Source organism: Scyliorhinus canicula, chromosome 7 (assembly GCF_902713615.1).
Source record: "Scyliorhinus canicula chromosome 7, sScyCan1.1, whole genome shotgun sequence".
Taxonomy (NCBI): domain Eukaryota; kingdom Metazoa; phylum Chordata; class Chondrichthyes; order Carcharhiniformes; family Scyliorhinidae; genus Scyliorhinus; species Scyliorhinus canicula.
This window is the reverse complement of record NC_052152.1, coordinates 98,060,113-98,085,324: the sequence shown is the minus strand read 5'-3', so window position 1 is coordinate 98,085,324 and position 25,212 is coordinate 98,060,113. Positions and strand designations below refer to the sequence as shown.

General features: G+C 45.6%; 1 protein-coding gene across 6 annotated transcripts in view; it reads right to left on the bottom strand.

Annotated features, from left to right (window-relative positions):
• Positions 1–25,212, bottom strand: part of reps2 (RALBP1 associated Eps domain containing 2) — a 259,419-nt gene that overhangs the window by 189,997 nt on the left and 44,210 nt on the right. For all 6 annotated transcript variants that reach the window (XR_005461312.1, XR_005461313.1, XM_038802518.1 and 3 more), the window contains exon 2: positions 14,121–14,244. Coding sequence is in view for 4 of the 6 variants with exons in the window: in XM_038802518.1 (XP_038658446.1) it covers positions 14,121–14,244 (124 nt within the window). In the remaining 2 variants the exon portion in view is untranslated. The remainder of the gene's footprint in view (positions 1–14,120; positions 14,245–25,212) is intronic.

Genomic DNA, 25,212 nt, shown 5'->3' with positions numbered 1-25,212 from the left:
TGCTTTAAAACACAGTACGTGGAACCTGACACCAAAAAGCATAGTGAGGCAAATTGCACATATACATTAAATGTGAAACTAGGAAGGTACATGAGTGATAAAGGAATGTGGTCGATGGGGTTAGACGACGTTGAGTCAGAGCAGGTTTGTGCAGAGCGTAAACACTGACAGGCTGTTGGGCTGAATGACCGGCTTCAATGCTGTAAATTGTACCCGATCAGCTGGTAATAAATCTTGGCTTCACTGACAATGTATTTGAAATTTTAGTGCACCCTTAACATCACGCTTTCAAAATGCAAATTTTTAAAAAAGGCACTCAAAATTTCCATTCGTGAGCAAGAGAAAGCAAACTGCCACGTTGCTGGAACTTTACGAAATCTTGCCAAAGTGTCTTAATTACACTACAAGTCCTGTTTATTCCTGCCTTCATTACTTCTTGCAAGAAGCAAAGTACAATTGTGTCACTAGCATCTGCACTCAGGTGGAAAGAAATTTGCATGAAAAGTGGAGCTAAATATATTCACGCCTCTTTTATACTGCACTGAAAGGTGCTACATGACCCATATGTTATTTTTAGTTGTGCTCTTGCGTAAGCAGGTGTGGGGAAAATACTGAAACCTATTATGCTGCTTTCTGCCAAAGTATAATGTCAACTTGTCTTTTGACCATTCTAAAAGAGCTGCTGTGATATTAAAGGTTCCATGTGAATCCATCTAACTACATACGAGCAGAAGACCACCCTATTCTGCACACAACCTCTCATCCCAAACTGTGGAGCTCCCAAAAACAAAAATGATAGCTCCGCTAATTCTGGCAAATAAAAAAGTTGGAAGCTATAAATTGGCAGCAATTTAATCTGTTTTGCTGCAATGTAATTTTTTTTTGTTACAAATAAGCAATTTCATTTGCAACGTACTTGTACGAGGTAGCTATTGCTGAAATTTATCATCAATAAAGACAAGTTATGCAGTGAGTACCCTATATAAATCATCCAGTCGGTCGGTGGTTCACCATAATTGGAGTTAATGGTTGCTATTCCTCCTGAAAAATCAGCCCAAACCATCCAGAACCTATGCTTCCCAAAAACTACCTAGTCTACCCACACCACTAAATGAGACAGAGCTAAATTTCAAAACTGCTGTCTTAGAGTGGGCTTCAAGGGGGGGGGGGGGGGGGGGGGGGGGGGGGGGGGGGGGGGGGGGAAATGCTTTATTATTGCGTTAGCCATCGATTGAAGAACAAATAGAGCTAATCGAGGACCTTGGTGATCAGTGGAACCAACAGTGCATCTCATTGACTTCTTACGGACTTAAGGATCGAGAACAAAACAAAGCCTCCAGAGTTCAATTTGTTCCTGTTCTGGGCTAATGCAAATAGGCCTGGGTAGTAGACTTTTAGTGTAACATGGTGCTATGCAGAGGGACCTGGGTGTCCTCGTGCATGAGTCGCAAAAAGTTGGTTTACATGTGCAACAGGTGATTAAGAAGGTGAATGGAACAATCACATAGGGTTTCAAAACTGGCATAGGGCAGGTATTAAAAGGATGGGGGACCTGTTCATAGACGGGACTTTTCCTAGCTTGAAGGTGCTGGACGAGAAATTTAAACTGTCCCCTGGAAATGCCTTCAGTTACCTTCAGGTACGTGCCTTTCTAAAAAAAACAGGTGGTAGCATTTCCGTTGCTACCCCCACAGAGGATACAGGATAGGGTGGTCTCTGGCACCTGGGTAAGGGAGGGGAAGGTGTTGGACATCTACCAAGATCTACAGGAAGCGGAGGAAGCCCCAGTGGTTACTTAAGGGCAAGTGGGAGGAGGAGTTAGGTGGGGATCTGGATGCGGGCCTGTGGGCTGATGCCCTAAGCAGAGTTAATTCCTCCTCATCATGTGCCAGGCTTAACTTAATTCAGTTTAAGGTGGTACATCGGGCACACATGGCAGCAGCAAGAATGAGCAAGTTCTTTGGGACTGAGGATAGATGCGCGGGAAGTCCAGCGAACCATGCCCATATGTTCTGGGCATGTCCGGCTTTCAAAGGATTCTGGCAGGGATTCGCTAAGGCAATGTCCAAGATCCTTAACACGCGGGTGGTGCCGAGTCCAGAGATGGCGACTTTGGTGTGTCAGACGATCCAGGAGTTCAGAAAGCGAAAGAGGCTGAGGTTTTGGCCTTTGCCTCCCTGGTAACCCGGAGACGGATCCTTTTAACGTGGAGAGACTCGAAGCCCCCGAGTGTGGAGACCTGGGTTGGTGACATGGCTGGGTTTCTCAAGCTGGAGAAAATAAAGTTTGCCTTGAGAGGGTCCTTGCTGGGGTTCTCTCGGAGGTGGCAGCCGTTCCTCGACTTTCTAGGAGAGCATTAAAATATCAGCAGCAGCAGCAATCCAGGGGGGAATGTTTACTTACTGCATTTTTTTTTGTTGTAACGTTAACGTTCACCTTGTTTTGTTAAATGTTGTTAATGGTTATGTAAAAATTTTGTTTCGCTAAAAACCCGAATGAAAAATTAATTTAAAATAGGTGAATGGAGTTTTGTCCTTCATTGCTCGAGGGATGGAGTTTAAGACTAGGGAGGTCATTCTGCAACTGTATAAGGCATTAGTGAGGCCATACCTGGAGTATTGTGTTCAGTTTTGGTCTCTTTACCTGAGAAAGGACGTACTGGCGCTGGAGGGTGTGCAGAGGAGATTCACTAGGTTAATCCCAGAGTTGAGGGGGTTGGATTACGAGGAGAGGTTGAGTAAACTGGGACTGTACTCATTGACATTTAGAAGGATGAGGGGGGAATCTTAGAGAAATATATAAAATTATGAAGGGAATAGATAGGATAGATGCGGGCAGGTTGTTTCCATTGGTGGGTGAAAGCAGAACTTGGAGCATAGCCTCAAAATAAGGGGAAGTAGATTTAGGACTGAGTTTAGGAGGAACTTTTTCAACCAAAGGGTTGCGAATCTGTGGAATTTCCTGCCCAGTGAAGCAGTTGAGGCTCCTTCATTAAGTGTTTTTAAGATAAAGATAGCTGGCTTTTTGAAGAATAATGGAATAAAGGGTTATGGTGTTCGGTGGGAAAGTGGAGCTGAGTCCACAAAAGAGCCATGATGTCATTGAATGGCGGAGCAGGCTCGAAGGGCCAGGTGGCCTACTCCTGCTCCTAGTTTTTATGTAACAACCGTTTATAGGCTATTTTCATATAGCATTCACTGTGGCAAGTTAACAAGGTCAAGAAGTCAATTTGGGACCAACAGAGGGCTGAATAAGCCCTTTTGCATTCTGCATTTCACAACTACTCAAATGTGTAAATCAAGAATTAGTGTATAATTAGCAACCAGCCAGAAATAGTTGACTGACTAAGAAGCATGCCTCAATTAAGCTATAGTGGAAGAATTGATCATTATTTAGTGATTGTATTAATAAAGATGCGTTATGTGCAAGAGTTTGTAAGCTTGTTTCAAAAGTATTAATTAGTCATTGTAGGAAAGACCATGCAACTCGATACTATGTGCTAGCTGGAACTTCCCTGGCCTTAGTGAGGTTTAGACAAAAAACAAGTAATGGGTGGAGCCTTATACAAAATCAGATCGAAGAAACACTGAACTCCATTTTATACACCAACGGGACAATGTACAAGGGTGGCTAAATCCAATGAGAGTAATTCAATAATGAAATTCATCAATTGTTAAGTTACAATGGTCCCAATTTGGGATAAGGTCATGGCAATTTAGGTGTTAAAACGAAGGCTCTTAGAGACATTTTTTGTTAGCCATGTACTGGAAGTTCCAAAGGCAGAATTCTGGAAGAAATTACTTTCAACAAGGGAGTTTGAGAGAATTTACACTGCTCTGGCCAGACTAACCTTACTGTGTAAAAAGAGTCATTGTCATAAAAAGGTGCAGGGGAGTGAGTGGAAGAGACTGACCATCTGGTGTATGGGCTGAGGGCCAGAAGCGGTCGAAAAAGAGGGAATCAGTCAGTTGGACCTGGTGCGGTGCCTGTGATCCACATGGAGATGGTGGAGGGACAGAGAGCGGCCTTGCCGGCTCAGCGGTCGATGGACCAGCTGATGAGCTTCCTGAATGAGACATTCACCTAGCAACGCAAGGAGAGTCTGGAGGACCTGGCCTGGGTGGTGAATTCGATCAAGACGGTGGTCGACCACGTGGAAATGAAGCAGGCGGCCCAGGGGAAGGCGATCCATAAGATGGAGGTGGTGGGGGAACAGGAGGAGCAATTCGCCTTGATGGCAGCGGAGATGGGGCTGATGCAGAATTAGGGTACGTGTAGCACATTGTGGGGGGGATGGATCTGTGGAAATTTGGGAGGCCGAGGGCGAAATAATTTTTGTTTTACTCCCATGTGCACAAGGTGTACTCCAGAGTATGTTTCTTTGTGTTGGATAAGACATTGTTGGCTAGGGTGGTGGATGTGAGTATTCAGCAATAGTAGTGTCAGACCATGCTCCGCACTTGGTAGATTTACAAGTGAACAAAGGGGGGGCCGAGCCCCTGCAATGGAGGCTGGATGTGGCATTGTCAGTGGAGGAGGATGAGGTGTGTGAGCGGGTGAGGAAGGCATCCGGGGATATGTAGAGATTAATGATACAGGGGCAGTGTCGGCAGGTACGGTTTTGGCAGCACTGAAGGCAGTGCTCAGGGTGGAGTTTCTCTCTATTCGGGCACATAGGGAGAAGGCAGAGCGGGGGGAGATAGAAAGGCTATTGGAAGAAATCCTACAGGTGGACAGGAAATATGCAGAGGCCCCGGACGAAGGGCCGCTAAAGGAACGGCTGAGGTTGCAAATGGAATTTGGGCTGTTATCCACGGGTAAAGTGAGCAGAACGTTATCCCACCAGTTGAGGAAGCAGGAGGCGCAAAAGAGATTGGGAAAGTGAAGGACACAGGTGAGAATACGTTCTTTGACACGGCAGGGGTGAATGGGGTGTTTAGGGAGTTTTATAGCAAATTGTATGAGTCGGAACCCCCAGTCGGGGAAGAGGGGATGAGGTGGTTTCTGGGAAAGTTGGAGTCTCCGAAGGTTGATGAGGAGTTGGTGGAGGGCCTGGTAGCCCCATTGGGCTTGTAGAAGTAGTAGAGAGGCTGGAGGTGATGCAATGGGGCAAGGCCCGGGTCCGGATGGGTACCCGGTGGAATTTACAAGATGTTCTTAGGGGTGTTGGGACAGCTGTTGGTAAGGGCCTTCAATGAAGCAAAGAAGCAAAGAAGTAAGGGTGCAGAAGGTGCTGTTGGAGCGCGGGCGGGGGATTGGCTCTTCCGAATTTCATTAATTAGTACTAGGCGGACGTCCGGTGGCGGCTATGAGGGAGTAGGTCGCACATTTGGTGGCTCCCATTTCGGTCGGACTTTTGGACCTTTTCCCCTGACATTTTTGCGCTTTTGAGCGCGGAACTGGAAAGCAACAGTACTCAGGCACAGGACCCATACAGAATTGTATGGACCTAAGAAGCCGGAGGGACCGTAAACAGCAGAAGAAGTGGTCGAGTAAGGGCACAGTGGAGGCTGGGAGAGGGATCAGCATGGCTGGTGTTCACAGCAAGGAGCCGACAGCCCAGCCCACAATGGAGCAGCTGCTGCAGGCTATGTAGAAGGGCTTTTTGGCTTTGAGGCGTGACAACTTGGAGCCGCTACAGAAGTCGATTGATCGGATGGGAAAAAGGCTGGATGATCAGGCTGAGAAGCTCCAGCAGATGGAGAAGTCAGTGGAGGAGCAGGCTGACTTTCAAACAGTGGCGGATGTGGTGATTCGGAGGTTGAGGGACCAGCAAAAAGTGCTTCTGGAAAGACTGGAGGACCTGGACAACAGATCTCGCCGGCACAACATGAGAATCGTGGGCCTCCTGGAGGGGGCAGAGGGGCTAGACGCTGCCGCTTTTGTGGAGGGTATGTCCTGGATAAGGAACGGGTGCTGCAATGGGCAAAGAGCACACGGAGCTGTATTTGGGACAATACCACCCTGCGTGTTTACCAAGATTTGAGCGCGGAGGTGGCCAGGAGGAGGGGAGGCTACAGGCAGGTGAAGGAGATACTGTATAAAAACAAGGTGAAATTCGGGATGCTTTTTCCAGCACGACTACGTATAAGGGTCAGCACCACTATTTCGAGGAACCCGAAGAGGCGATGGACTTCGTTAAGAAGCAAGGGCTGGCCCTGAGCTGAGGGCGTTTGGACTCATGTTTGAACTTTTAAGTATATGTGGGGTCTCTCCCATTTTGGGATGTATCTTTTTTTTCTTGTTTATGCGTGCTTTTCCTGAATGTTTCCTGTTTGGGCTATTTGCTTAGTTGAAGTTTGGCTGGGGGGGAATTAATAAAGAAAACAGTTAAAAGGGTTGGGTTAAAATGGATGCTTCAGGGGAACTTTGTGCCATCTTTTTCTGTGTCTGTATGGGAAGGACTGAAGAGTGCCTGTTATTTCGTCTTTTTTTTCTTGTTTAACTTGAATTGTGCTATTGTGGAGGTTGTTTATGACTTGGATAGGGTGTTTGCTTAAGTAGGGCTGATCTGGGGAAGTGGTGTGGAGGGGTTAGGGGTTATGGAAACTGGGCATGGTAACAGTGAGGAAGTCATGGGTGGAGCCGGCCAGGAGGCGGGCCAGAGGAAGTGTGACACATGGCTGGGGGGGCTGGCCAAGGAAAGGGGATGGCTGATCAGCAAAGGGGGGAGGGGGGGGGGGTGAAGTGCCCCCCAACCAGGCTGATCACCTGGAATGTTAGAGGATTAAACGGGTCAGTGAAGAGGGCGCATGTGTTCGTGCATTTGCAGGTTCTGAAGGTGGACATAGTCTTGTTGCAGGAGATGCACCTGAAAGTGGAAGACCAGGTTAGGTTAAGGAAGGGCTGGGTCAGTCAGGTCTTTCATTCGGGGCTTGATTCTAAGACGAGGCGGATTGCGATCCTGATTAATAAAAGGGTACAATTTGAGGCAGAGGGCACAGTCGTGGATGGGGGTGGCAGGTTCGTTATGGTGAGGGGTAAACGCGAAGGGGTGAGAGTAGTCCTGGTCTGTGTGTATGCCCCTAATTGGGACGATGTGGATTTTATTAGGAGGATGCGAGGGAAGATCCCCGACTTGGACTCGCGTAAATTGATCATGGGCGGGGACTTTAATACAGTCCTGGACCTGAGCCTGGACCGGTCATGCTCAAGAACGGGCAGGTTGCCAGTAATGGCAAAGGAACTGAGATGGTTCATGGAGCAAACGGTGGGAGCAGATCCGTGGTTCATGCCTCCACGAAGCTGGTGGAAAAGCCGACTCCATGAAAATTGAAATAAACTTACAGGAGATCGCATTGAGTCCACAACACTTGTAATTTGCCTCCTTTATAGAAGTGGGTGGGTTCCAGACCCTGCTCCTCCCTTTGTGAAAATGGAAGAGGGCGGAAATGGAGGCAGGACCTCTGGGTGCATCTGGAATCATGAGAATGCAGCCCAAAATGTTTGATTTTAGCATGATTCCTTATGACAGGTTGGTTACTTTGCCAGGTGAGAAAGGCAATGGATGAAGATAGGAGTGCAATGCAGGAAGGGTCACACTGGTTGCCTCAGCAGAAATTGTTGGTTCTCTCACCTCCTGTTAAAGAGAGAATGGAGCACAAGGAAAATAAAGGAACAGGAGTAGGACAACAGCTCCCTAAAACCTGCTCAGTCATTCATTCAGATCATGGCTGAAGGTTGATCCAAAATCCTTTCCCACCCAAACAACATATCCCTCAAATCCCCCAAAAGGCAAAAAATGATTCACTCAGCTTTGAATGTACACAACGATGGACCATCCACCAAACTCTACAGTAGAAAATTCCACAAATTCAAAACCCTCTGAAAAGGAAGAAATATCTCCGCACCAGACTCTTAAATGGCCATTCCTTCTCCTGTGATGTACGACCTCTAAGTTATAGACAATCCAGAGAAAAGATACAGCCTCTCAGTGCCTACTCCATCAACCCTAATGTCACAAGATTCAATGAGATCACCTCTCATTCTTCTAAACTCAAGAGTACAGGCAGGTTCTACTCGGCAAGACCTAAGGGCAGCACGGTAGCATGGTGGTTAGCATAAATGCTTCACAGCTCCAGGGTCCCAGGTTCAGTTCCCGGCTGGGTCACTGTCTGTGCGGAGTCTGCATGTCCTCCCCGTGTGTGCGTGGGTTTCCTCCAGGTGCTCCGGTTTCCTCCCACAGTCCAAAGATGTGCGGGTTAGGTGGATTGGCCATGCTAAATTGCCCGTAGTGTCCTAAAAAGTAAGGTTAGGGGGGGGTGGGGTTGTTGGGTTACGGGTATAGGGTGGATATGTGGGTTTGAGTAGGGTGATCATTGCTCGGCACAACATCGAGGGCCGAAGGGCCTGTTCTGTGCTGTACTGTTCTATGTTCTATGTTCAATCTCTCATCCTCGGATAACCCTCACAGCCCAGGAGAACTGATCTGAGGACCTATCAAAATACTCCCAGGAGGGTCCCACACCCTTGATACGTTGTAACATTTTTAAGGAACAGAACTTGCATTGCATGTTACTAGACAGGAAGCGATTTCCACAGAATGCAAACGTAACACCCAGATCAATGATTTGATGACAATTTTATCCAGCAGCAAGAAATATCATTTAATGACCAGCTCAGCGATGGCCACACCTCCAGCTGTCGTCTTTCTTTCACCCTATTGCACACTCAGTTCCCACCTCGCTCTCTCTTTATTCTGTCAATATTCTTCTAGTCAGCACTTCTGAATTTTGTAAGCTTGAAATCTGGAGTCCTACTTCATGTCTACAACCTCAAGTGTTGAAATTGAATGGTCTCGAGTTATTCTCAAGTCTCCCCCATCCTTTCCCTCCTTCAACATTATTTAGGCTTTTAAAACTCAAAAAGCTTGACATTATCTAATCACTATTTCCCAATTTAATTTGTCGGTACTGGCTCTCGGAACTTGATCTCCTACTTCAGGCTTCCAATGAAGGATGGACAGGAGAGTTTGTTAACAGCAGCAATATCTCTGGCACACTATCTCTACATCGTCTTGGTTACCCATGATAGTACAAGTAATAATAAACCATTCCTGATGTAACCCAATGAAAATGAACTATGTTTCTTTATAATTGGACATAATATAAGAAGGTGACAAGCAATGCCACTCTGGAAGAATAGTTAATGCTTGGATAGCTTTCAATACATTAAACAAATCTCACCTTCCTTTCACTGCATCACAAGATTCAGAAAATTACTTTCATGCATGAATAGCTTGGAGCTGAACGGAGACAATGGACATTCTGACATTTATCCACCTCTCTTCTGTATTGCATTTCAGTGTTTGCAAGGATATTGGTGAAACAAAAACTTTTTTTTGCCCAAATGAGGGGTACTCAGCGCACTATATCTCTTCAAATACTACCAAAAGAAAAGTTGCCATGGGAATGCACTAAGCAAAAAACAGTAGTTTCAAAAATTATTATAATTCTACCTCCTATAATTACAAGTTTCACAATGAACCCGTGGGTGTAGGTTTTGTTGTAACATTGTTTACAGAAGGGATTTTGCTACTTGCCATATTATTACCTTGACAACACTTAATCTTCTGCTGAGGGAGTCTTCAGGGTCGCCGATTTCCTCGGTTGAATAAACGTACTGTTTGAAATTATAGCCATGGACGGTAGAACCTCTACAGTGCAGAAGGAGGCCAATCGACCCATCGAGTCTGCACCGACCCTCTGAAAGAGCCCTTACCCAGATCCTCTCCCCTGCTCTATCCCTGTAACCCCGCCTAACTTGCACATCTTAGGGCTGTGGGAGGAAACTGGAGCGCCCGGAGGAAACGCACGCAGACACGAGGAGAAGGGGAAAACTCTACAGTCACCAAAGCCCAGAATTGAACCCGGGTCCCTGACGCTGTGTGGCAGCAATGCTGATCATTACCAGCCCATTACCAGCCACATTCCGTTGCCAATGATGTAGCAAGTCTTTTAGATGTTGAGATTGAAACAAGTGGTGATAGGAAGCAGCCATCAAGAATTACACTTCTGACACCCGAGATGGAGAATGATTAATATTGAAACAAGACAAATTACCTTAACAAAGTGACCTTAACAAATAATGTGCGCGATTCACCCAAAAAATGAGACAGTAATTTTGTGTGTGTTTCCCACCGGCTGAGATCCAGACCTGGATTCACTGAGTCATTTTTTTTGGGCCTTGGTGAGTTTCGCCCTGGTCTAGCCCAGAATTATAAATTGTTTTCAGCAGTGGGGAGCTGAACCTTCCAGCAAGACCTACTCCTGAGAGATCTGGGCAGCATTTTGAAAAGGTGCCCCGATCTCTAAGTGGGCAAGAGGTTCCCCTCCCACCCCCCATTTGAACAATGCCACCCTCTACAGACATGAGCATTACCCCTCCTTCACCCCCAACCCCGCCCCACCAAGTGAGCACACAATGCTATGAATGTTGCTGAGGGCACCCCTCCCCCCCCCTTTCAAAACCCCCTTCATCCCTCCAACCTTTCATAACCCCCCTTCACATGGGCATGGCTCCCCTGGGAGTTCCAACCTAGTCCCCTGGCATTGCCAGACTGGCATCCAGGCAATGCCCCTGACACCCTGGCAGTGCCAGTGACATTGCCAGGGTGCCAAGGAGAGTACAGGACTGCCCTGCCATGTCCCGACCAACCAGGGGTTTCATCCCCACAATCCAAACATGTGCAGGGTAGGTGGATTGGCCACGCTAAATTGCCCCTTAATTGGAAGAAAATAATTGAGTACTCTAATTTTAAAAACAAAAGAAATCTTTACTGGACTGGTTTGATTTGGCCCACTTAAGTGCCTATGTATCGTTACGACCTGTCCCTCGGTGAAGTCCGTAATTTCAGACTAGATATCCCTGAATTGTTATGCTCCTGGATGAGGAGGGATGAATTGGCTCCCCTTCTTTACTTTAAAAAAATAATTAATTTAGAGTACCCAATTATTTGGGTTTTTTCCAATTAAGGGGCAATTTAGCCTGGCCAATCCACCTATCCTGCATATCTTTGGGTTGTGGGGGTGAAACCCACGCAGACACGGGGAGAATGTGCAAACTCCACACAGACAGTGACCCAGGGCCGGGATTCGAACCCAGGCCCTCAGCGCCGTAGTCCCAGTGCTAACCACTGCACCACCGTGCTGCCCTCCCTTCTTTACTTAATCCCCTTCCCTTATGAACAAAGAACAACAAAGAAAAGTACAGCACAGGAACAGGCCCTTATGGATACAGTTTCCCAGTCAAAATTTATTTATGTTTTAAAAAGAAGCCAATTTGACCAGGTTTTCTTGAGTTAAAGAAAAATTGAGTTTATTAGTTACTAAAATGCAAGAAGAATCAAATACAGCACTTGCATACAGATTAAAAATGAGAACAGAGTCCAAAAGCAAAATTTAAAAATATATACAAATTAGTCTTTGACATCTCAGTGAAATGTTGTGGTTGTTAAGTTGGGTGATTCCAATAGCAGCTGAGCAGTTCGTGTGGAGATTCTTGGTTCCATAGGTTAGCTGAAATAAATTCTCCGGTTTCCTTCTCAACGGTAACTTTGCTGACTTGTGACTTGCTTCCAGCAATCAGAGAGACAGATTTATTTTTTAAACTCGCAAGAGCAGAGATGCCTAGTGGATGTTCTTCAGCTGTGAGCTTCATAGCATACACTTGTACAGTAGAACTAGATCACTAGACTAGCACATGGTGATCAACATTGCAGTTGGTTTTTAACCACTTTTTTGGTGCATTCCTGAAACATGACTTCGCCCAGAAACTGCTTTATTTCAATGCACATCATGTCCAGGATATAACTCACAGGAGATGGTTTCTGTTGCGATGGTAATCAGCCTCCATTATCTCCACAGCAGGTGACAGTGAGGAAGTGGCGCTGGGCTACTTGGTCAAGTGTAATCCATATAGGAATTCCACCAGTGGTTACTTTACAGTCTCAGCCAGTTTTTGCTCTGATGTTCTTTGGTTAAAAAAAAACAAGTCTTTCTTTAAAGTTCAATATAACCGTAAGTAATTTGGAGCTATGACCTGTTGTCATGACAATGCACATTGCATTCTTGGTGAGGAATCATTGAATTTACAGTGCAGAAGGAGGCCATTCACCCATCGAGTCTGCACCGGTCCTTACAAAGAGCCCCCTGCTCAAGCCCACGTATTTACCCTATCCCCGTAACCCCCATTTAACCTTTTTGGACACTAAGGGCAATTTATCATGGCCAATCCACCTAATCCGCACATCTTTGGACTGTGGGAGGAAACCGGAGCACCCAGAGGAAACCCACGCAGATACGGGGAGAACGTGCAGACTCCGCACAGATAGTGATCCAAGCCAGGAATCGAACCTGGGATCCTGGAGCCGTGAAGCAACTGTGCTAACCACTATGCTACCATGCTGCCCCTAGGAGCATTGTAAGCTTTTTGAAGACCTATTACGAAAATCAAGCCAGTTGTTTGTCCCGGTTCTCATGATGCATTGAGTCTTTTTAGCCGTTTTCCTCAGGGTGGATTGTTCTTTCTTCCATGCTCGCACCAGTTTTTTTTCATGACCACTGTATTACCTCGCTATCGCAGTTACTTGACAAGTTAGCAAAGATTACAGCATTTAGCTTGAAGCCAGGTTCATACTTCATTTGTTTTGTTGAAGGACTCATTTCTTTTCCACACTGTCTGTGCTGTGTGGGATGATGAATGTCGGAATTTCAGTTATATACTGCATTACATGTATCAGGTGCAGAACATAATTAATTCTAGCCATGGATATTGTTTGCCGAAGTAGGGAGAGTGGAATTTTATTATGGAATTTTACCCTGGGGGGGTAAATAATTAGAGACATTTGGCTGGATTCTCCATCCAGCAACGTCGGAATCGGGAAACGCAATTAGGTGGAGAATCGTACATCAGCCGAAAATAGAGGCCGTCACCGGCTAGCCAACGGAATGCCATGCCCCGCTGTCTCAACGGCGGCGTATGCATTCCACACTGCACACTGGCGTGCACATGCAAATTGTACAGTAAATCCCGTTGACATTTCAACGTTCTTGAACCCACCAATTTCTGGGGCCCCATGATGCTCCACCTCCACCAGGAGGAATTACTGATGACGAGGTTCACTTGTGATATTTAAAATCGGGAAACAGGCACCACGCAGTTGTTTCAGAATAAATGATTTAAACTAGATGTTCTGTAATGCATCATTCATATCGGCCATTCTACAGAACATGACACAATGGTCATAGATGGTCAATGGACAGCACAGAAAGAGGAATAGGGCATATTCCAATCTCACTTCCCATGCAGCTCCTAAGAGTCAGTTGTAAAAAACTTTAATATTACTGGCTTTCTTGTTCCCATCTGAAAAGAGATCATTCCATGCCGAGCTCTCCACCTTTTCTACATTCATTAATGGATCCTAGCTTCAATTATGCAAGTGATTTAAAAGGGATAGGTTCATATGGCTGACGACTTCCTGCTGCTTCTAGTACATTTAAGTGTGAAATTGAATTGCCCAGAACCAGCAGCTCAGATACATCTTTACAACAGCTTTTTCAGATACAGTAACCAGCAACTCCTACCTCCACTAAGGATAGTGAAAAGAGCAATAAGACCTTATAAATTAGAGGAAAATAAACCTATGAATACAGATTTTCACAGAGGTCTCAAAGCTCTAGCATTCAAATAAAGTTTTTAGATAAATAATCCCAGAAAACGTTGCGTCTATTTAGATTACATATTTTCTATTCCAGTATAATTACTTTCACTTGTTGCAAGAGTGTTTTCTGCATTTCTTCAATTCATAAAAACATGCTGCTGAGATTTTCCCCAGCTGCTTTTAACCTTTATCTTTCCGCATGGCGTTTCATTTTCAAACTATAAATGAGAATAAAAATGACTATGCAGGTTCCGTAAGAGCGGAACAATAATCATTGACCAATTTGCTATCACGTTGACATTTAATGGTCTACTTGCACGCTCTAACTGTTCACTTCATACTAATATATTCACCAGTTTGCAAATCTAACTTGCAATACATACATCAAAACTTAAAACAAAAAAGAAAATTATAATAAATCGGTATGCAACCCAAAATTAAAAGCAATAATAACACTCACCACAATTAATGCTATCCAGCTGTACTGGAAGGCTAGATTGGGCTGCAGCTATTAACTTCAGGGCAAGGTAAAACTGGCCACGGCCAAAATAACCCAGTTGCTTTGCACCACATAATTTTGTAATCTAAGAGGGCCAAAGAATATCATAGTTAATACCCTGGTAAAGAACTCTCACTAATCAATTCCAAATCATTCAAATTACATTGTGATTTACAAAACTACTAACAGCAATGCAAGGGAGGAAAGAAAATATATTTATTGATTAGAGGTTATCAATTGGAATTGAAAAATCTGAACTGAAAATGTAAATATATTCTATTTTTTTCATTCTCTCTTCTAAGCCCAATCTTTCTCTCAATTAAAGTTGTGTTATTTTACAAGGAACAAATGGATAAGACCGTGAAAACATTTTAGAAATCCCATTGACAGTCTCATTCAACAGTTCACATCCTGCTTTCAGTATGACCACACTTATTAATGTCATTTTATGAGCAAATACAGTCATCAATTCTTAAAGAACTAAAATAGTTTAGACAAGAGAAGTAGCCACACCAAAATGGTTGCCAAAGTAAGGCTGTTGGCTCTTTTTTAAAAAAAATATATAAATTTAGAGTACCCAATTCATTTTTTTTTTCAATTAAGGGGGCAATTTAGCGTAGCCAATCCACCTACCGTGCACATCTTCGGGTTGTGGGGGCGAAACCTACGCAAACACGGGGAGAATGTGCAAACTCCACATGGACAGTGACCCAGAGCCGGGATGGAACCTGGGACCTCGAACGCCATGATGCACCAGTGCTAACCACTGCGCAACCCTGGTGCCCCGGGTGTTGCCTCTTTCATTTAAATAGGGTCTTACCATAGATATCAGATAAGAGCCTGCATGTTGACTAAAAAGAGGGGACCCACCTTCAATCACACTATAGATCTCTCGATATTGTTTTCAGGAGAGGTAGGAAAATGGCAACACCTGACGATTGTACATTTTCCAATCATAAATATTATAAAATAGGGGGGCTCTGTCCCACAGATATTGATTCATTATTTGAGTGCCTCCATTGGTGGTGCTTTGGCATTTGATTCATGTAAGGATCCTCCTGTAAATCCTGGTCAGTCCCTTGTTTTCCTTTATTTTCTGTTCTTCTGGCTTTTAAAATGTCTGTACCTGGACAGAAATTTGCCTATACCTTTACGATGAACTGCCCCAAAAGGATTAACAGCAACCAGGCATCCAATTGCCTCAACTTCCATACACAAGTCCAGTGTTGCAGGTTATTTCAAACCATATGTTAAACAAAAATATCCTGCCAATGTCAATGTCAATTTTACATAAAATCAGTGCTGTACCTCTTTCAGTATGCATTCATTTTGAAACTTTGTTCAGTAAGTGGTGTTATAATTCTAAATTTGCAGTATAAATTAAATCAGGACTTTGACACGGAATATAACAGCAGTATTGTGTCAAGAGGGTCCTGCTAGAAACTCTCAGAATTGAATTAGAGGTTAAGTATTAATACTCGGGCATCACAGTGGCGCAGTGGTTAGCATTGCTGCCACACGGCGCCGAGGTCCCAGGTTCGATCCCGGCTCTGGGTCACTGTCCGTGTGGAGTTTGCACATTCTCCCCATGTTTGCGTGGGTTTTGCCACCACAACCCAAAAGATGTGCAGGTTAGGTGGATTGGCCACGCTAAATTGCCCCTTAATTGGCAAAACTGAATTGGGTACTCTAAAAAAAATTTTTTTTTTTTTTTTTAAAAAGTGTGAATACTCTTGGTCATGATCTTGAATGATTCATTTTTAAATGCCGGCAAAGAGGCCTGTGCAAGAATCCATGCACAAAGACCTTTCCTAGACCAGCAGATGCTGCTTTAGCTGGGTGGCATCAACACCATACCTTGTTATAAACCATACTGCATTAATTTTAATTGACAGGCTGAATGTATACTGCCTGACCTTCTAAAACATTAATTTAACATAATGCAGCCAGTGGTATGAAACAGGTAGCTTGCGATATAAATGCACTATTACATGAAGCTGATTGTGTCTACTTCAGCATTTCACATGTGGAAATACTTAAAGAAACAGAGGTATAGAATGTAGCTGAGCAAAGGACAAAAATGATTTATTGCTGAAACACAGCTCCAAATTGTTAATCTCTCTCCTCTCCCAGTTCTTTGGTTTGGTCCTATGATCTGCAAGTGCGTATCGCACCATAAATCATACCTGATGACCTAGACCTGCATTTCTTTCTTGCTAATCACTGCCTCAGGAGGTTCCTGAATAACTCTAAACAATAGAACTGCTCCAATACAAAGGAATTCCAGGGATGAAGGACTTGTTTTATGAAGAGAGATTGAGCAGTTTAGGCCTATACTTGTTGGAGTTTGGAAGAATGAGAGGAGATCTAATTGAAGTGTATAAGATGCTAAAGGGGTTTGGCAGGATAGACATACAGTGGATGTTTCCCTTTGTTGGATATTCTAGAATGAGACCACAAGCTGGATTCTCCGTTGGGAGACTATGGCTGGATGCTTCAATTGCCAATGCTGAAATCGCGGCGATTGGTCGGAGAATCTGTTTTTACGCCAAAATCAGGGATGGCGCAGTTTTTCGGATGCTCTACCCCTGCCCCACCACCAAAAACGGCGTAATTGCCACGTACGCCGCATGCAGTTGGGACGACGCAAGGACATCACCCGAGGCCCTCCCCGATGCTTTGCCCCTAATGGGCCTAATTCCCAATGCCGCCGGTTGCGCGTGCTCACAGTTTTCAAGGACCTCACATGGAAGCTGCAAACTGTGACAAGTGCCGCCACAGTCAGTGGGGTGGGGGGCGCACTTCTCCGGGGGCTGGGGGGACTGGTGGGCGGTGCTCCATGGGTGGTGAGGTGGATTACAGCGGGACACTATCTGGCAGGCCGTGTCAGCACGCGGCCAGCGCCATATTGTACGGCGGGACCACCGCAGGTCGCCACCATGCGCATGCACGCCCACCGACCCAGCAATTCTCCGTCCATATCTGCAGCTGAAGCCGGGGGCTTTACATGGAGCCACTACTAGCTCCCTACCTGGTGGAGCATCAGTATGGCGATGGCGCCAACTTTTTGGTCATAAGACTAGACACATGCTCCAATCATAGCCTCACAATCGGAAAATCCAGCCCTAAGTTCTCCTGCTGGAGGTGAATTGCAACCAATTTATGATACCCTGAGGATTGCAAACCGGCAAGCAATTCAGTATTCCTTGCCATGCAAGGGGCAGCATGGTGGTGGTGGTTAGCACTGCTGCCTCACGGTGCCAAGGTCACAGGTTCGATCCCGGCTCTCGGTCACTGTCCGTATGGAGTTTGCGCATTCTCCCAGTGTTTGTGTGGGTTTGCCCCCCCCCCCACCACTAAAAAAGATGTGCAGGGTAAGTGGATTTGGCCACGCTGAATTGCCCCTTGATTGGAAAACAAAATGAATTGGGTACTGTAAAAAAAAATTTTTAATTCCTTGCCATGCAAATTTATGCATGGCGTGGAATAAGAGGAAATCCTGATAATTGGGCCGCCATTTTGAGTGTCGATCCTGATTTTGCCCTGACACCCAATTCCCCATCCCATTGGGGAACGCAATCCGGGCGTCCAGAGAGGGAAACTCCAACCCCACAGATTTAGGATAAGGGGTGGCAGATTTAAACAGAAATGAGGAGGTATTACTTCATTAAAAGGGTTATGAATCTCTACAATTCTCTACCCCAAAGTGCAGAAGACGCTGGAACAGGAGGCGATAGATTGGTTTTTAATTAGTAGCAGGTTGAAGAGTTATGGGGAGCAGGCAGGAAGGTGGAGATAAGACCAAGATGAGATCAGCCATGATCGTATTAAATGGTAGAGCGGGCTTGAGGGGCTGAATTGTCCACTTCTGCTCCTGGTTCTTATTATGTTATGTTCAAAGGGAAAGATGCTCTGCACTAGCTCGCTTTCCCACAACTAGTCTGGAAATATCCAGAGATAGTTGGCACCTAGAAAGTGACTGATGCTACAAGTTTTGTAATCAAGCACATGACTTTTCTTTCCTGGGAAATACATGTTTTACATCTGAGTCTCACCCAAGTAACGTTCCAGGCTACCTGTCCCAGTATAAAATACTTGCAAGGAATGTTAAAGTACACCCCATCCAGGCAGAATGTTTAATTCCATACATGACTTTTCAGGCAATAGTCATTTTTGTGTAGCTATGTGCCATCTAGATAGCAAGAGGCACTGGTCCACCTTTGTGCAGCAAGTTGACCCTGTCCATCTTTCCACTGCCTAATTTCCCCAAATCTGGAGAGATAAATATACTTTCTGGAGCAGCTAAATTCAACACATTACAATTAGCTGAAACTTCTTCACATTGAGCAACACAGGCATGAGTCCACCTCAAAACCATTTTTTAAAAACTTTTCACGAAGTCATGAGGTGCAGCCACAAATAACAGCATACCCTTCAAAGACGGGGAAATATTATTAGATTATAATTACAGCCAGCTGTGAATACTGGGAACTAACAGTTACATCCGAATATCCTGTCAAGTCTCAGTTGTTGCAAAACTAAAGGAAAGCTGTGAGCGTGATGGAAGGTTTCCTATCAATACTTGGTCAGCACATCCGCATCTTTTGAATCCATAGAATTCCACAACTATTTAGATATATTTATTTGAATCCACTTAGTAACTCAATGCAGTCTTCATTCTCTAGACCTTTTGCGCAATGTAGTGAGGCGCCTTCACCAGCTCAATCCCCATTTTTCATGAGTAAATCCACAAAAACACGAAGCTCTTTTCTTTCAACCACCTTGTTGTCCATCTTATTTCCAATATCACTTCTCCTTCCATTTCTCCTGCAAAGCACAGCAGCTCTTTGCCTGTTAAGACTGGCTTGCAGTGCAGCCAGCAAATATTGTGGGGTTGACCCGACTGTCACAGGCACAGAATCACAGTGTAACCCGAGATGCAAATGTTTCTAATTTCATCTAAATTCCTTGTATCTAGTTATATGGCACTCGGGTTTCTGTTTTGTAAATAGAAGCACTTTAGTTTTAAGGCTTACTTGTTCTTGTTGCAGAGTAACATTGATAATCTTACCTTTGCAGGCTGCTTTCTGTTCGAGAGTCCCAACAGGGGCAGCACAGTAGCTTCACAGCTCCATGGTCCCAGGTTCGATTCCCCGCTGGGTGACTGTCTGTGCGGAGTCTGCACGTTCTCCCCGTGTCTGCGTGGGTTTCCTCCTGGTGCTCTTGTTTCCCCCACAGTCCAAAGATGTGCACGTTAGATGGATTGGCCATGATAAATTGCCCTTAGGTTAGGTGGGGTTACTGGTTTACGGGGATAGGGTGGAGGTGTGGACTTAAGTGGGGTGCTCTTTCCAAGACCGGTGCAGACTCGATGGGCCGAATGGCCTCCTTCTGCACTGTAAATTCTATGGTTCTAATAGCAACTTTTAAGCTGCAGCTTGGAGTTAGGTTCGGCACAAATTGGCAGTATAACTTTACTTGTACGACACAAATAAAATAAATGTTTCTTGGTCATTTAGTTTCAGAGAAAACCATCAGGGTTCCCTGAACAGTGTGACTGAATCTTATCCTGAATAACGATGGCAACTAATTTCTTTTCCAAACATTTATTCCAACTAAGGGGCAATTTAATGTGGCTAAACCATCTACCCTGCACATCTTTGGGGCTTCTCACAGTAACTTCATTTGAAGCCTACTTGGGGGTGAGACCCACGCAGACATGGGGAGAATGTGCAAACTCCAGATGGACAGTGACCCGGGGCTGGGATCGAACCCGGGTCCTCGGCACTGTGATGCAGCAGTGCTAACCACTGCGCCGCCAGATGGCAACTAATTTCTCATGGTCTAGATTCATGTTCCCTTTTACTCCATCATATTCATACTTAGGAAGGTAGATTGACTGGTTTGGTGGTGATGTTGCAAACAAATTCAGCATGAACCTGCACAGCATTATTTATTGTCATTATTCATCCACCTATGTCAAACACCAAAATCTGCTGAATTTTAAATTTTTTTTCCAACCTGGTTTATAATAATCAGCAAAACAAAAACTACCCTGGGCTACAGCAACAAAGGTTGCTGCAGAGGAAAAAATTACTGATTGACTGGGGATCTTAAACGGTACCAGTTTTGTTCTATATTAGTAAGCTCTCCAGGCATATTAGCCCAACTGTTGACACTAAAAGCATGTCTGAATTTCTGTTGTGAGATGCTGTGCAATCATTTGTCAGGCCATCATTAATGGACCATTATAGATGCAGCGTGTTTTTGTTGAGCTGTTGGGCAAAAATACAGCAAATAAGAAATATCTGGGGCAGGATTCTCCAATAATGGGGCTATGTCCCCACGCCCGCGAAAAGACCCACGCAAATCACTCTGGACTTACCTGGAGTAATCCAGGATGATTCTGCGATTTGCAGGGGGCTAGCAGGGCCCCGGAGTGCTCCTCGCAGCAACCAGCTGCCGATACGGGGCCCTGCACTTCCGGTCAGGGGTCCGCGCGTGGGCATGACGGCGGCCTGTGCCAGCCACCCTGTACGGCATGGCCAAACCACAAGAAGATAGGCCTCCCCCCAGTGACAGAAAGAAGATAGGCCTCCCCCCAGTGACAGCAAGAAGATAGGCCTCCCCCCAGTGACAGCAAGAAGATAGGCCTCCCCCCAGTGACAGCAAGAAGATAGGCCTCCCCCCAGTCCAGTGACAGCAAGAAGATAGGCCTCCCCCCAGTGACAGCAAGAAGATAGGCCTCCCCCCAGTGACAGCAAGAAGATAGGCCTCCCCCCAGTGACAGCAAGAAGATAGGCCTCCCCCCAGTGACAGCAAGAAGGTAGGCCTCCCCCCAGTGACAGCAAGAAGATAGGCCTCCCCCCAGTGACAGCAAGAAGATAGGCCTCCCCCCAGTGACAGCAAGAAGATAGGCCTCCCCCCATTGACAGCAAGAATATAGGCCTCCCCCCAGTGACAGCAAGAAGATAGGCCTCCCCTCAGTGACAGCAAGAAGATAGGCCTCCCCCCAGTGACAGCAAGAAGATAGGCCTCCCCCCAGTGACAGCAAGAAGATAGGCCTCCCCCCAGATTGCGTGCCCGCAAATCGGTGGCCCCCGATCAATAGCCTTACCGTCCTGGAGGAGGCCCCCCCCCCCGGGTGTTCCCCCCCCCAGCTGCGAACTCACCGCCACGCCAAGTTGCCCGCCGGGTGGAACCATTAGAGAACCACATAGGCAGGAACTCGGCCAGCTGCAGTGGGAGAATCGCCGCGGGGGCCTTTCTCAAAGGCCCCCGATCGGCGCCGCATCGACCGCTCGCACCCGATTGGCAGCGATTCTCCGGGGAATGGAGAATTGTGGGAGCGGCGTTGGATCCGATCGCGGGTCTTATGCCCATTCTCCGCCCCCGCACCGAGCGCGATTTTGGCGCGGCGGCTCAGAGAATCCCATCCCCGATTTCTGCCTCTTGTCCAGGGTAAATTGATGAGGCAGAAACTATAGACATTTATAGGTGGATGAAAGAGGGGCTGGGCTGAGTAATGTGGTCAGCACCATTTCCTCAGCCAATCAGGTAAATGCCAACATTGAATGGTTGGGTCGAAAGGCTAATGCGCTTCAATTCAAACTAACAATGGCAGAATTCTTTTGGCTTTGTGGACAAATTGTTTCTTCTTGTTCCTCCCCAAAAAGCAGCTCCCATGGTCCGATGTCTGAACCAGTGTCTTACTCACTCCAATCTCCCATCTGTCATTTAAGGTTGAACAGTGTGGAGGCAACACACATGTTTCCCCCGATGATTTTTTAAATAAATTAATCTTCAATAGGCTGATTTTATTTTAAATTTGCAAAAGTAACTTAAGCACTCGGGTAACAAATGTATCCAAGCATGCTGAAGAAATTTAAGCATACGTAGAATTTTTTTTTTTTTTTAAAAAGAGTACCCAATTTTTTTTTCCCCCAATTAAGGGGCAATTTAGCGTGGCCAATCCACCGAACCTGCACATCTTTGGGTTGTAGAGGTGAAACCCACGCAGACACGGGGAGAATGTGCAAACTCCACACAGACAGTGACCCAGGACCGGGATTCAAACTAGTCTACACTCAGGGTCACGAAAGATGGACCTGTTAAATGTGGATCTGTGGATTAGCTTCTCATCTCGAACTATGTTGCTCGGGCTATCCTGTGTGTTAACACCTGTATTAGTCACTTAATATGCTCATAACCAAGGGCTTGTTTGACTCTTAGGATGCATTTGAGCATTTTCTATGCGGCTGTATTGTGCAACTTTTCAATTACATCTTTCACAAAGTAGTTTATATGTCGGAGATGGGGCCCTCTAATGTGGTTGTTTAGCCAACGAACTGTAGCCACCTGGGGTGGCCACTTCCCGATTCCAAAATGGATGGTCGCTACGAATCCAGGGAAAACTTGTCAGGCACAGGGAAACAAGCAGGTACAAGGTTTCCTGTGTATTAAGACTTGCAAAGACCCAGACAGAACTAAAACCAGCAACCATCTGCATATTAATGAGCAATCCCCAGGAACAATTGGATACATTAAAGCAATCGGGACCAAACCAGACTCCCCGACGCCAGCGGGAGCCAGGACAAAGGAAGGTCAACGGACACATAGGAACCGCCCAGCAATCAGGGAACAGCTCCAGTATTGGAGAAATCGATTAAAGCGATTGGGACTTAGTCCAATCAATTGGAACCAGGTACGGGGTCCGCCCAAAAGGGCGCGAAACCCCTGGGGACTATAAAATAGAGTCCCCAAGTTCAGTTCGACCTTCTTGGCAGGGTCTCTCAGCAGCTCAAAACAACTCTTGACCATGACTCTCAACAAGGAGAGACCTGCCTAGCAGCTGCACCAACCAAGTCTCCAGTCAACGCACGCTTATGAGATAGGCGCTCCTAGCTACTAGTCCATACCAGCTTGACGCCTGCAGCCTCAGAATCGAACGAAAGGCCATTGTTCCCCTGACCTGGTGGGCCATTTCCAAAGCTAAGTATAGGCCTTTTAGTGTTAGAGATAGTCTAGTAAGTAGAGTTTTATGCATGAGTAGTGATTGACTGTATAATAAATGTGTTTTGATTTGAAACTTACTAACTGGTGTATTGAGTTATTGATCAGCACTTGGCTTTGAACCTTGTGGTGGTATCAGAAAGATACCTGGCGACTCTAAAGGTTATTAAACAGAGCAATTAAGCAAAAGCACAATTAGCAACAGAACGCTATGCAACATGGAATACCTGCTGCTCGTTTTGTTTATAATGACGATCTTAGGATTTGATTTACGGTTTTAATTATTATCACTCCGTTTGGCTTTTGTTCGAGCGGTTTGGGAGGGGAATGATTGTTCTGGGGTGGGAGAGATTTTTTATGCTGACCAATGATCTTCTTGTATTTGGCTATCCTTACTGTGTAATGAATCTTTTTGATCTCGTTTTCTTTTCCTCTCTTTTCGCTGACCTGTTGGTCAAGTCTTCTGATATGCATCAGGCGGCCAGGGTGGCTAGTTAGACTAGTTACATGACTTGTTAGGGGGTTGGATGGCTCAGCTAAGCATTCCAAAGTGCTGTCATATCTCAAAAACCTTAACACTGATATTGCATTCCTTCAGGAGACGCACCTTCAGGTTAATGATCACACCAGATTACATAAAGCATGGGCCAGCCAAACATTTCAATCCAACTTTAATGGTAAAGCTAGGGGGAATGGCAATTTTCAAAAATATGCTGTTCTCCCCTTGAAATGTAATCTCATATCCTGGAAGACATTACACAATAGTCACTGGCACACGTTTCCAATTCCCTGTAGTGTCAGTGAACGTCTATCTCCCTAATTGGAACGATACAAAATTTATTACATCACTTCCATCCTCCCTTCACAATCTAGACACTCACCATCTTATTTTTGGAAGAGACCTATATTATGTCATAGATTCAGGGCTGCATCACTGAAACCAAAAGATTTTCACTGCCTCCAGCGTAGCCAGGGCTCTGTCCACATTTAGGGCTCAAGTGTGTTGTCTCCTGGCATTTCCATCACAGGGACTTTTCCTGCCTCTCGATTTCGATCAGGCTTACGCGTGCATTGACTACTATTTATTTTTTCAAAATAGAGCTCTTCTCCCCTCAAGTCAAATCAGCTGAGTGCCCTGCCGTAGTTATTTTGGACATGTGCTCCACCTCCTTGATCTGTTTTTTACGTTCAAGGCTGGAGTTCGGCCCCATGGAGGTTTAACGCATCCTTACCACCTGACAAAGATTTTTGTAAATTCATAACCTCTATAGGCAATTTTATTAAAATGAATAAATCTGATTCCACTATTCCGGACACCCTCAAAGCCATTCTCTGGGGAAACAATGTCTTACGATGCATATATTACAAGTAAAGATAATGGAAACAACAAGAATTAGTGGATTCACTTTGGAAACTCAGTCAATATTCCATTACCCCTTTCACTGTCTTCCAATCTTCATCCCAAAGGCATTTTTTTAGGAAGATGAATGAGGTGATCACAGGTTTTATATGGGACGAGAAAACCAAGAGGGTGAAGAGGTCCTTCTTGAGTGGGGGCGCGGGCAGGGCACAGGGAGGGGGGCTTGGCCCTTCCAAACTTTATTAATTACTGCTGGGCAGCTAATACATCAATGGTTAGGAAATGGGTAGTGGGGGAGGGAGCGAGTGGAGGTGGCAACTTGCAAGGGCACGTGCCTGAAGACTTTGTTAACAGCACCTCTCCAGTTCTCGCCTCCTCGGTACTACACAAGCCCAATGGTGGGGGCAGCCCCGAGAGTGTGGGGGCCAATGGAGGCAGCATAGGAGACTGGAGGGGGGCGTCGGTATGGTCACCAATCTGTGATAATCACCGGTTTGCTCCTAGGGAGCTGGACGGGGGCTTCAGGAGGTGGCAACGGGCAAGGATTGAGAGATCTGGGGACCTCTTCATTGAGGAGGCTTCCCAAGCCTGAAGGAGCTAGAGGAGGAGTTTGAGCTACCGGATGAGAATAGGTGTCGGTACCTGACGGTAAAGGATTTTATTCAGAGGCTGGTCCCGAGC